Source organism: Pelobates fuscus, chromosome 11, assembly GCF_036172605.1.
Source record: "Pelobates fuscus isolate aPelFus1 chromosome 11, aPelFus1.pri, whole genome shotgun sequence".
Classification (NCBI taxonomy): Eukaryota; Metazoa; Chordata; class Amphibia; order Anura; family Pelobatidae; genus Pelobates; species Pelobates fuscus.
In genome coordinates, this window is record NC_086327.1 from 103,968,806 (window position 1) to 103,980,642 (window position 11,837).

The 11,837-nt window shown below is 39.0% G+C and overlaps 1 protein-coding gene across 1 annotated transcript in view; it reads left to right on the forward strand.

Annotated features, from left to right (window-relative positions):
- ZBTB40 (zinc finger and BTB domain containing 40) overlaps nt 1-11,837 on the forward strand; it is a 54,343-nt gene extending 42,506 nt beyond the window's left edge. Inside the window, exons 16-18 of the mRNA XM_063435875.1 lie at nt 1,406-1,492; nt 1,692-1,906; nt 11,470-11,837. Of these exons, the coding sequence (XP_063291945.1) occupies nt 1,406-1,492; nt 1,692-1,906; nt 11,470-11,691 (524 nt within the window). The 3' untranslated portion in view covers nt 11,692-11,837. The remainder of the gene's footprint in view (nt 1-1,405; nt 1,493-1,691; nt 1,907-11,469) is intronic.

Sequence of the window (11,837 nt, forward strand, 5' to 3'; positions counted from 1 at the left end):
ACACCAGAACAGACTACCCCGACAGGGATCTCCCTTGCTGGCCCCAGATGAAACCGACTGAGTTACAGCAGAAAGATACCTACTGGACTCTCCACCTCGACGAAACCCTGCTATCACCTCCCACACGTGACCCAGCAGCAAAAATGAGCCGAAGGTCATAATCTGGAGGGGCTGGTAAGCGGACATTTGTCGGCTGCCCGAACGCATTGAGCCCGGAGGAATGTGGGGCTTGCACAACGAGACTCCAGTGGTTATTCTTTTTCTTTCTCGGTGGTGTTGCCACACATGCTTGTCACATGCTGCAGCATCAAGACCTGGACTTTATACCATCCCCAGACTGTAGAGGCGACTAGCAGGACATGAACATAGAGGATGCATAGCTTGCCAGAGTAACTTGGCATATAGTTGAATCTCAGCAGAACATGTATGCTTAGCTCGCCAGAGTAGCTTACTATATAAATGTTTTTAACATGATATGTATGCCTGGCTCGTTAGAGTAGCTTACTATATAAATGTTTTTAACATGAAATGTCCGCCTAGCTTGCCAGAGTAGCTTAATACCTAAACGCTCTATATGAATGCCTAGCCTGACAGAGAGAACCTTAGATTTAAGGTCCCAAAAGCGACTCCTAGATAGTCTCAGAGCACACTAAGGCACACAAGGACAAACAACACACTGGGAGCTCACTCTCAACACCTTCACCACTCTGCTGTCCAGGGCACAGTGCTAGGATAGCATCTCAAGCATAGCATTTACAGTAACTAGCATAACATAACTACACAGCAACACAACTCACAACGTCAAATATCCAATGCTAGGACAAATGTACATGTACTACTCTTTGTCACTCCTCTGCTTTCTACTCTCTGACATGTCCATCCTGATAATCAACTAAGCGAGAACCAAAACTATAGTAATACTGACTTAAGTTCAAACGCCTCCCTCCTGTGGGGAAGAGAATGAAAAGAAAAAAGGGCAATGCTGCAGACCCTACCATCACCTTAAGCGTAACTGTCTTTGTCAAATGCGCATTTAGCCAAGCGTGTCTAGCGCAAACTACTGTTTTCACATAGCCTGTTATTTTCATGTTGTACAAAACAAAAATAATGTGCTGTTTAAACTGCCACACTATGTAATGCCATGAAAATGCTTGCAGCTGCCTGTTGTCACGCTATGCACTAATAAAATAAAGAATTTAAAAAAAATGTAAAAAAAGTTTTTTAAATAAAAATGTATATATAATATGTATGGTGCACTTAAACAGAACGTGGTCAATTATGGTAGAATGAGTGCATGGCAAGAGCACCAAAAGGCTTTGTTCACAAACATGTTGCATCACAAAAAAAAACCTTTGTCCTTATGGTGTGTTGTGAGTTTTGATTATTTGTTTTTTTTGTTTTTTAGATGGCAAGCTTTATGAATGTGACAAGTGCAAGCAAACATACCCATCACCTGCTGCATTACAAGTGCATATCAAATGTAAACATTCAGGTAAAGAAATGGTGTGCTATCTTGTATAATCACATTATTGAAAACTTCCCTCACCTTTCTGTGCTGTATCCACTACCATCACACTCACTTTGCTGTTGCATATTAATTGTTATGTTATGCTAATGTTTTCAATTAATTTTTCTTTTTTCCTCCTCCTTTGTCTACCACGCGTAATTTGAGTTGTTCTTTTGTCTTCTAGGATCCCAACCATTCCAGTGTCTTTATTGTACCGACTCTTTCCAGTTCCCTGGTGCACTCCAGCATCATGTTGCTACTCAACATTTCAGTGAGACAGAAAGCACATTTGGCTGTGAACTTTGTGGGGAGCTTTTCACTAATCAGACTCAGCTGGAGAGACACTATGAAACTGAACATCTAACAGAAACAGAGTCTACAGATGGTCAAGTAGTGCAGGTATTGCTTGTCACTTTTTTTAATTGTATTTTTTTTCTTGTCCCTATTTCTCTATTAAATGGACACTCAATGCACGTAACCTCTACAGCTTGTTCTTGTTATGATACAAGAAGTGTGAGTGCTATGCCCCCAGTTTTTTTTTTTTTTTTTTTGGATAATTTGGGAGGGGAAAAAAGGACTGGGTTGGTCTTGTCCTCGCAGCCAAAATCTGTCCCGTTTGCAACCAATCGGATACTATGGAGGATTCACTTTTTAAGTTCTCAATCCAGCACCTTTTAACATAAGACATTAATGATGGACAGACCTGCACAAAAAAAAACACACCAAATGACACTCTTTGCAACTTTCTCACAAAATTCCAAGCATGTTCTCCCAAAGGAGGGTTCTCCTGCTTATAAGTGTGCTAAAACATGGTCTATTCACTATTCAGCTATTTCTTCATATTTAATTGTGCTGATTTTAGAGAGAGCTTTACATTTTGTCAGGGTATTTATATCAGCAGACATTTTGTGCTATGATAGAAATACAAAGTGTATATTCTGAAGTCATTGCTAAACAGACCAGACTCCATTTTGTATCTTCAAGCTAACAAAGAGACACAAAATTTCTATCCTTTCTCTAGAACTGACTGCTTTGCCCAAGCTGAATGGAATGTGTATATAAACAAACCAAATAGATAAGACATTGAGAATGGGAGTGGACAGACTGTCTAATTGCGAATGCAACTATAATAAATTCTATCCCCAGACTTAGGTGACAGAGGAGATTAAATAATTAAATTTTACTTTCGGTATTGTACAACGTCCCATTATAGTTTAAGGTGAAACTTAGTTCACAAACTATCAATTTTAGGAATTATAGCAGAATTTGCAGACGCATAGTCTGGACAAAACTGAGAAAGACCCTGTGATCTGACAGAAAATATAAAGTTATAGCCACCATAAAGATAACGTAAATGACGTCAAAAATAGCCACCAGGAAAAGTTAACTCTTTCCTGGATAGGTATGTGTAGTGGAACAATGCTGCCATCTAGAGTCCAAATATTAAATTGGTTACCTAGAAGGGAACCACACCCCACATTTGTGATTGGCTATCACTTAGAGGAATTTCCCCTTTAAAAAGTTAAGACAAGGGAGAGTCAGAGAAATTCAAAGATTGAAGAGAGAGACATTACAACACTCTCGGGAGATTCAAAGATTGAAGAGAGACACATTACGACACTCTGGGGATTCAGAGAGATCCAGGCAGAATCGGGCGATCAGAGTAACCAAGAAACTCTTACACTCCATGCAGAGAAAGAGACCCATGACACTTAGCTACCTGAGAACATCTGATGAGAAAATATCTACTTAAACTGGTAAATATACTAGCATTTAATTAAAATTAATTAAAAGTAATAGCATGATATATGACTGAATAATTCACGATCAGATTTCAATTTAGAAATCTTAGCTAAATAAGAAATACATAATTAAGCTTTTTATTCTGCAGATAAAAACAATAATAATGTATTTATGTGATTAATCACATATTAGAATATCGCGATATTATCCAGCTGTGTTGATTTGCTATAAATAACAAATTAATAAAATATCAGCTAATATAACATAGTAGATTTCTCTCATTGGATAAAATCAAGGAAGTGGTTACTGACTTTTTAAATATTAAAATTTTATTTAAAATTACATAGGAGTAGATCTTAAATCCCTAGAAGAGGTCTAGCCAGCATTGAAAGGGTTACTTCTGCCAGCTGAAAGTTTTACTGCAGCTCTAAGGAATGCTCCATCTCTCCATGAAACTTTGTTTCCTTCTCTGTAAAGAAAGTCGTAAATCAGTCTTGACAGCTTGTAGATTCAATGCTGTATTAACCAGGAAGTAAATGACCTATTGTATTGCATATTGTTTTATACTGAATATTCATTGATTATTGCCATATTGTATTGCATATTGTTATACTCGAATTCCATTGATTATTATCATGCATGTTACTCATCATTATTATTTAAATTGTTAAGAAATAAATATCTATTTTTATAACAATTTGTGATTTTAATTACCGGTATATGGTTTACCTTTCACTTATAACGATAACGATTAGGGATCTGAGAATTGAAATAGTGGGCAATTTCTCATCTGTTTATATTATTATCCCATAAATATCCCCACAAATTGGAGGCACTGCTGAGATCGTTTAAGTTGAAATTATATTCCATATACAATAATAATATTTGTGTAATTCATGCAATTAATCTTAATATAGAAAAGAGTTTTGTATTGAGATTAAATCATTGTATAAAATATGGCCAGCGGCAGCGATACATCTGTAACAGATAATTGTGAAATAATTGAAGACCTAAGAAAAAATGCTCTAATCAATATTCATAAACATATGAAAAATGATTTAAGCTATGATGTTTGGTTAAAAAGCATTGAATGGGATGCTAAATGCACGATGATAACTGATGAACACATACTAAGAAACCTTAAAGTAATTGCTGAACAAAAGAACATAGAGAAAAAGATGGGGTACATAATACACTCTTGGCCTTTCTTTATGACAGCACTTCTTAAGGCGTTAGATGAAAACAAGGTATTGAATACCAAACTGGACACGTACAGTGAACAATTTGGCATTCAAGATGGGAAACTCCAAGATTTACTTGCTGAGCATAAAACTCGTCAGGCTGATCATGAAAAAGAAATGACAGCTTTGATGGATAAATATGCACAGGAAATAAATCAGCTCAAAATGCAATTGGATAAATATGAAAAGGAAAGCCAGGAATCAGGCAGTGAGGTTGATAGCCATCATTCTGTGCCAAAAAGTTGCACAAAAATGAAAGAAAAGACTATCTGTAAATCCCCTCCTTGTTATGATGTTCCCACACCAAACCAGGTTTTCATAAAACAGTCTCTAAGTAAAGATGTGAGTAATTCAGGAATATCACCTGTGAAACAGAATTCTCCATCTCCTGGCATTGCCAAACAACCTTGGCAATCTTGGGCAGAACAGTTTGAAAAAGCTGTCTTGGCCAAACTCGAGAGGGAGAGTCCAGTTCAAGGTGATAGGAATGAAAACAGACATGGTTCTGTACACTGGCAGGATTCTGATGCTGATCAGAATTGTGACAGTGAACAAGAAGAGTGATGGGAGTGAAAGTGCTGCACTGTCCACTCTGAAGGCCATGTGACTGATATGCCATCTGCACTGTTGTACGGGTCTAATTCCTCTTCAGCAGACAGATCGCATAGACGTTTAAAAAGAAACAGAAGTCGCAAATCAACGACGCCTGTTTATGAATCGCCAAAGGTTGTTAAGTTCCTTAAAGAGACTGTCCCACAATTTTCTAGAGGTTCAGGAAACATATCTGAACATCTGGAAAATTATGATAGAGCAATGAATTCATTGGGCATGTATGATGACATTCAAAAGAAATGGTTCATTACATGGACCTTTGATTCAATGTGCCGTGTTTATCTAGAGAGTCTTCAAGCTATGCAGTTAATGTCCTGGTCCAAAATGAAATATGAAATAATCATGGAATATGGTAAGTATAAAACCGTTGCTTCTGCAAAGAAGGCGCTTTATAACTTAAAGTGCCGTCCAGATCAAAGCCCCAGAGAATTTTTAGTAATTCTTAAGAATGCATACTCCGTGGCCCAAAGAAAACCCAGGTATGAAAGCACGGACTTCAAAGATCTGTATTTTCATGCCATGCCTGTAAACATACAAATGAATCTAGCAAGAGATTATGATTGCAAGCTACCGTTAGAATGGCTAGTCAGTCAGTGCATGAAATTGTATACTATACACCATGCACATGACGAAAATCAGCCAAAGGTTAAGAAACCTGGTGATAAAATGGTGTCAGAGACTAAAATTCAGTTAGGTTTAGAAACCCAACAGAAAAAGAGGACCTATTCTGAGGTGGTGAAAACACCAAAACCTCAGAAGCAATTCTGCAAACTCCTCTGACAATAACTCTGAAAAATCCAATACCAATGGGAATAAACGCCCCTGGGTCAATAAGAACCGAGGCAATTCCCAATGGAGAAGGAATCCTCAGGGAAATAGGAGATATGGAAACAGAAACAACAAATCTGCTTCCAATAACTCCCAACAGTCTCAGCCATCCCAGCCAAATTCTAATGGGCAAAGACAAAACGGCAATGGGGGAAATAATTTTGCGTCATCAGGTTGGTCAATTGACAGACCAGATGGGCAAATTAATGGAGCAAATAACAAAGATTAACAAAGCCTTTGCTATCAATCCTTTTTTAGGGACAGCTCAAATTGCAGAGACACCTGTGCAACTGCAGCAACAGCAACAAGTGCCGCAGCAAATATAGCTACAGTGACTAAACAGGATAGGTTATCAGTAGATGTAATGCCTAACCCTGTTTCCTTTCCAGGTACTAACAGTCAAATAGATGATAGTTGTGTTGGGAAACCTATTGCCTGTCCCGTCACTTCACTTCCGGGTGAAGGGGGCGCAACGTGTTCCTCTGTTTTTTCATTTCAGCCAAAGGCTAAAATAGCCCCAGCAACCACTAGTTTCCAGGATCCAGCCCTGAAAGGGTTAACTGATGAGATGCCGACCACTAGTTCCCGCTTGACAGTTCAAGATATTCCTACAAGGGATGGGCCTGTGGGTAAGACTGAGCATTCCTCAGTACAGGTAGAAACTACTGCTGTGACCGGTAATGTATGGAAAACAAGTAATATGTTGACACATTCTAAATTCTTATGTGAATTAGAAGAACATGAAGGAAGGTACTACATGTCTGTAGAAATACAGGATTCGCTACCCCAACCTTTCAAAGGGTTAATAGATACTGGTTCACAAGCCACGATCTTATCCAATACCTACTTCCAGCAGGTAATGGACTTAGCAACGGATAAGCCGAAGCTAAGAAATTTCCCCAATGCTTTGTTGAGTGTTGGAGGAAATGCACTTCATGTTATTGGCAATACTTGGTTAAAGTTTAAAATAGGTAACAAAACCTTTAGACACCCGGTGATAGTGGTAGATCTCCCCTATAACCGACTGATTCTGGGTATAGACATACTCAGAAGACTTAACACAATTATTGACTGTGTGAATGGAATTGTATGGTCACAAGCTAAGGTTCCTATAACCTATGAGAAATCACATGTACAATCTGATCGTAACTGCCATGTAATAGAAGAAAGACCTGACTCGATAGAGGTGCATTTTAGGAATAGTCAGTCACCTGACGTGACTATCCTGCAGGTGAATGACGCAATCGCACCTGTATATGAGCATTCCGTAAGAATTGCTCCAGAGAGGATCCAGAATGTCTCTCTGGAAGGTGATGTTTTAACCATTTCTCTCCACAGGGACTATGTTGAATCTGTAGATCTGGCAGGTCATGCTCAATTCCTTGCCAGAATTGAAAGGGTTAATAACAACTTATTCTTTCCTATTCAGATAAATGACTTAGGAAGAAATAGGAATGCAAAGCTGGTCTTACAGAGTGAGAACAGCTATATTAGCAGAAGTCTGTTAAAGCAGATCGCTAATCCTAAAATGATCAGGTACGCTTCCCCACATGACAGGTGGATCCAGAACCTGGATGGCGAATCAGAGAGTCATCATGTGATAGCAAAATGTTTACTATCTATTTCCATCGCAAATAAGACAGTTAAACATTTATTCCTAGTGATAGACGAACCTCGCTATCAGGTTTACATTGGCAATGATGTCATACATCGCTTTGCCATACACCTTGACCTGATTAATTCCAACTTGTGGACAAGGTTAAAAGGTAATCCTTGTGGATACCTACACGAGGAAAACGCCCTAAAATCAGGACAAATACTCCCATATGCGGTAAGTATCCAAGTGCCTGATGACATAACCATTCCACAAGGGACGAGTAATTTTCTTTTACCCCTACAGGTCAAGGAGGGTCAGAGATTAGAAAACTCTGACGCCCTAATCTGTTTATCCAACAGGATACAACAATTAGGGATGGTGGTAACACATACACCAATGGTAAGTATTGGTAAGAATCCCACCTGTATAATGGTCAACAATGTTACACCCAATAGTGTTACTTTACCAAAAGGAACATTATTAGGTCTAGCATTGGATGCTGAGTACTATACATTTGGTTTCCAAAACCAAATTATAGGCCTCATCCCTGAAGAATACTTAACTGAGGATGAAATTGTCGATCAAATATTCCATTCCTCCCCAGAAGGATTATTCACTATCCTATCTGTGTATCCCTTCAATGTCGAGGACGGCTCGTGTAAAATCGAAGAAGCATCAATCACCTTCGATCATCCGCTCAATGAGCAGGAATCACAAGAGTATCACGACCAAAGAGAAAAGGTAAGTCAACACCGAACTGACCTAACTTCTAGGCTTGAAGAAGCTTATGAGATAGGCCAGCCCGAAATCTTTCCAGGATTTCAGGAAAGGCTAGAAGAGCAAATATCTTTAGCTGATGGTTGCTCCAACGATGCTGAGCGGCAGCAGCTAAAGGAAATCCTTTTGCAATTCCAAGATATTTTTGCCAAAGATTCCTACGACTGTGGGTTAACTAACCTCCACGTAGCCAGAATACAAACTGATCCAAATTTACCACCTGTATTTATCACACAATATAGACTCCCATTAGCGTCATACGATGGTCTACAAGACATCATTCAGAATTTAAAGGAAAGGGGCATTATACGTCCAGTGCACAGTTCGTATAATCCGATCTTGGGAATTCTGAAACCTAATGGACAATGGCGTTTATGCGCTGACTTACGACAGCTAAATAAACGCGTCTATATGTCTGGTTGGCCAGTGCCGTACATAGACCAATGTTTGGTACAAATGCAGGGATCCAAAATATTCACTGCCATTGACTGTGCGCAGGGATATTGGACTGTACCAGTCCATGATGAAGACCAATACAAATTGGCCTTCACATTTGGAAAGCAGCAGTTTACCTGGACCCGTATGCCCTTCGGTTACATAAACTCTGGTCATGAATTCGCTGTGTTCATGCATAAAGCTATGCCTGACGCACTCGAGAGAGGAACGTTATCATATGTCGACGATGTCTTGCTGAAAAGCACTTCCTTTGATAAACATATCATAGAGATTAGACATGTTCTCGCTCAGTTAAGAGAGGCAGGGATTAAACTGTCTTTACAAAAGGCACAATGGTGTCGCACTCATGTCAATTTCCTCGGACATGAGGTAACCTCTGAAGGATTAAATCCCCAGAGGAAGAAGGTTGAAGCCGTACTGAAGGCTAAAACACCTTCAAATATCAGGGAATTAAGATCGTTCCTTGGTATGACTAACTACTCTCGTAAGTTTATAGATAACTATGCAGAAATAACGAAACCACTCTTACACCTGCTTAAAAAGGAAACTACCTGGAACTGGGGGAGCCTCAGGACCTAGCGGTAAGTGAACTGAGGAGGAAGCTCACTCAGACACCCTGTTTAGCATACCCAGAGGGGGTTAAACCCTTCTATCTGGAGACAGGATATACCGATTTAAGCATCAGTGCTGTTCTGTATCAGAAGCAGGACAGTTTAAACAAAGTTATTGCATATGCTAGCAGGACTTTGTCACCTGTTGAAGTTAAATTCAACACGTGTGAGAAGGCGTTATTGTCGACTGTTTGGGCACTACAAAATTTTCGTAGCTATATCCAAGGTGAGAAAATAATTGTAGAAACAGCTCACCAACCTCTACAGTATCTGCAGAGTGAAAGAATTAGAGACGGTAATCTCTCTAACAGTCGGATTACTGCATGGACTCTATCCTTACAAGGATGGCCGTTAGAAGTCCGTTACAAACATAATAAGAGAAGCCCAGTTGCCCAAGGTTTAGCAGAATTACATGACTGTACTGCTCCATCTCTGGATGATAATGACACCGGAGATGACTTCCTAGAAGAGCAATTGCTATCCCCTTATAAAGTTTATGACGAGGAATACTGTCGACCACTACCGTGGGTATACATTGATGGTTGTTCATATCACCACGTCGCTGGTGCTGAACGGAAGTTAGTTGCAGGTATCGGAATCGCCTGGATAGGTGATTATCCCAATGTATCTATAGGATACAATATTGGTCCCAAAAGCAGTCAGATAGCCGAACTCTGTGCAGTATATAAGACCATTCAAATGGCAATAGAATATAGTATCACAGAATTTGTTATCATAACTGATTCCAACTATGTTCGCAACAGTTTCGTCGAATATCTGCCTAGCTGGAAACGTAACCAAATGCTGAAAAGCAATAACAAACCTGTTAAACATGGGAAATTGTTTTGTAAAATAGATGAACTGGTTAAGGAACATGGTTTAACCATATATTGGAAGAAAACCAAAGGCCATTCTAAAATAGAAGGTATTGACAAGGATGGTAATGACTTAGCCGATTCACTGGCAAAACAAGCAGCCATCAATGGTGATACCCTAAACATTGATGATCTTATGGGTTCAATTCATGTTGAAGCCATAACTAGATGACAGGCAAGAGATAATGCCGACTTAAATGCTGTGCAATGGAGTCAAGAAGCTCCTAGTGAGGACCTGATTACCAGTCAGAAGAATGATCCTGTCATAGGTACATTCTATAAACATATAGAAGACCCTACTGTCAATCCCATCACAGATGAGGATTGCAAAAATAATGAAGATTTACGAATCTTGATGAGATATAAAGTCCAATTTAGTATCATGGATGGGTTACTGGCCAGAACTTCTAAACATGGTATTCAACAATGGGTAGTCCCAACTGTATACCGAGGGTTAATGCTCCAACACGCACATGATGCACCTACATCTGGGCATCGTGGTGATAAGATCACATATGAGATATTGCGTGATTATGCATATTGGCCACACATGTTAAGAGATGTTAAGACATACTGTCAGGGATGCTTGATTTGTCCGCAATATCAACCCCATGGTCCAACCCATCGTGCACCACTTCAGAAGAGGGGGGTGTCATTACCCTGGTCTGATATCCAAATTGACTTTATAGGTCCTGTAACAAGATCTTCAAGAGGTAACAAATACATGTTAACCGTTACATGTATGTACACAAAGTGGATAGAATGTTTGCCTTGTAAAGAGAACACGAGTACCGTGTGCGCCACTTTGTTGATTAACCATGTCTTTTATCTATTTGGTTGTTTATCTTACACATTCCATTCAGCTCGGGCAAAGCAGTCAGTTCTAGATAAAGGATAGAAATTTTGTGTCTCTTTGTTAGCTTGAAGATACAAAATGGAGTCTGGTCTGTTTAGCAATGACGTCAGAATATACACTTTGTATTTCTATCATAGCACAAAATGTCTGCCGATATAAATACCCTGACAATTTACTAGCAATTCTGTTAGTACAATACATATAGGAAATCTGTTTATCTCTCAGATTACATTGGTTTTTTTAATGAAATGTGCACTTTAATAAGATTCAGTCATAGTCTTAAAGATCGTTTATGGTCCTGTCTATTCAAAATTTAAGCATGATGGTTACTAACTCCTGAATATTCCTTCTTCATTATGTCATTAGGTCATTCAAGGAGAAGATCAAGTATCATCAACAGAACAAGTGATTACTTTGGACGAGTCTCATCTAGCAGGCTCCCAGGTGATTGTGGCATTACCAGATTCTCAAAATAGCCAAAATGCTACTGAACTGGTGGCAGTAAGCATGGAAGATTTACTGGATGGCACAGTTACTCTTATTTGTGGAGACTCTGTTACTGGTGTAACACAAAGAACTCAAAGTTGAATTGTATACAGGACACCGATATGAATTTTCCCAACTTTGGATTTTTTTGCTGGTTGTAAATTAGGACAGCTTTTATACCACTTGCAATATCAGTTTTATTTTTGACACTATATTTTCTTCCTAGTGTGGTCTGTTTTTTTTTTTTT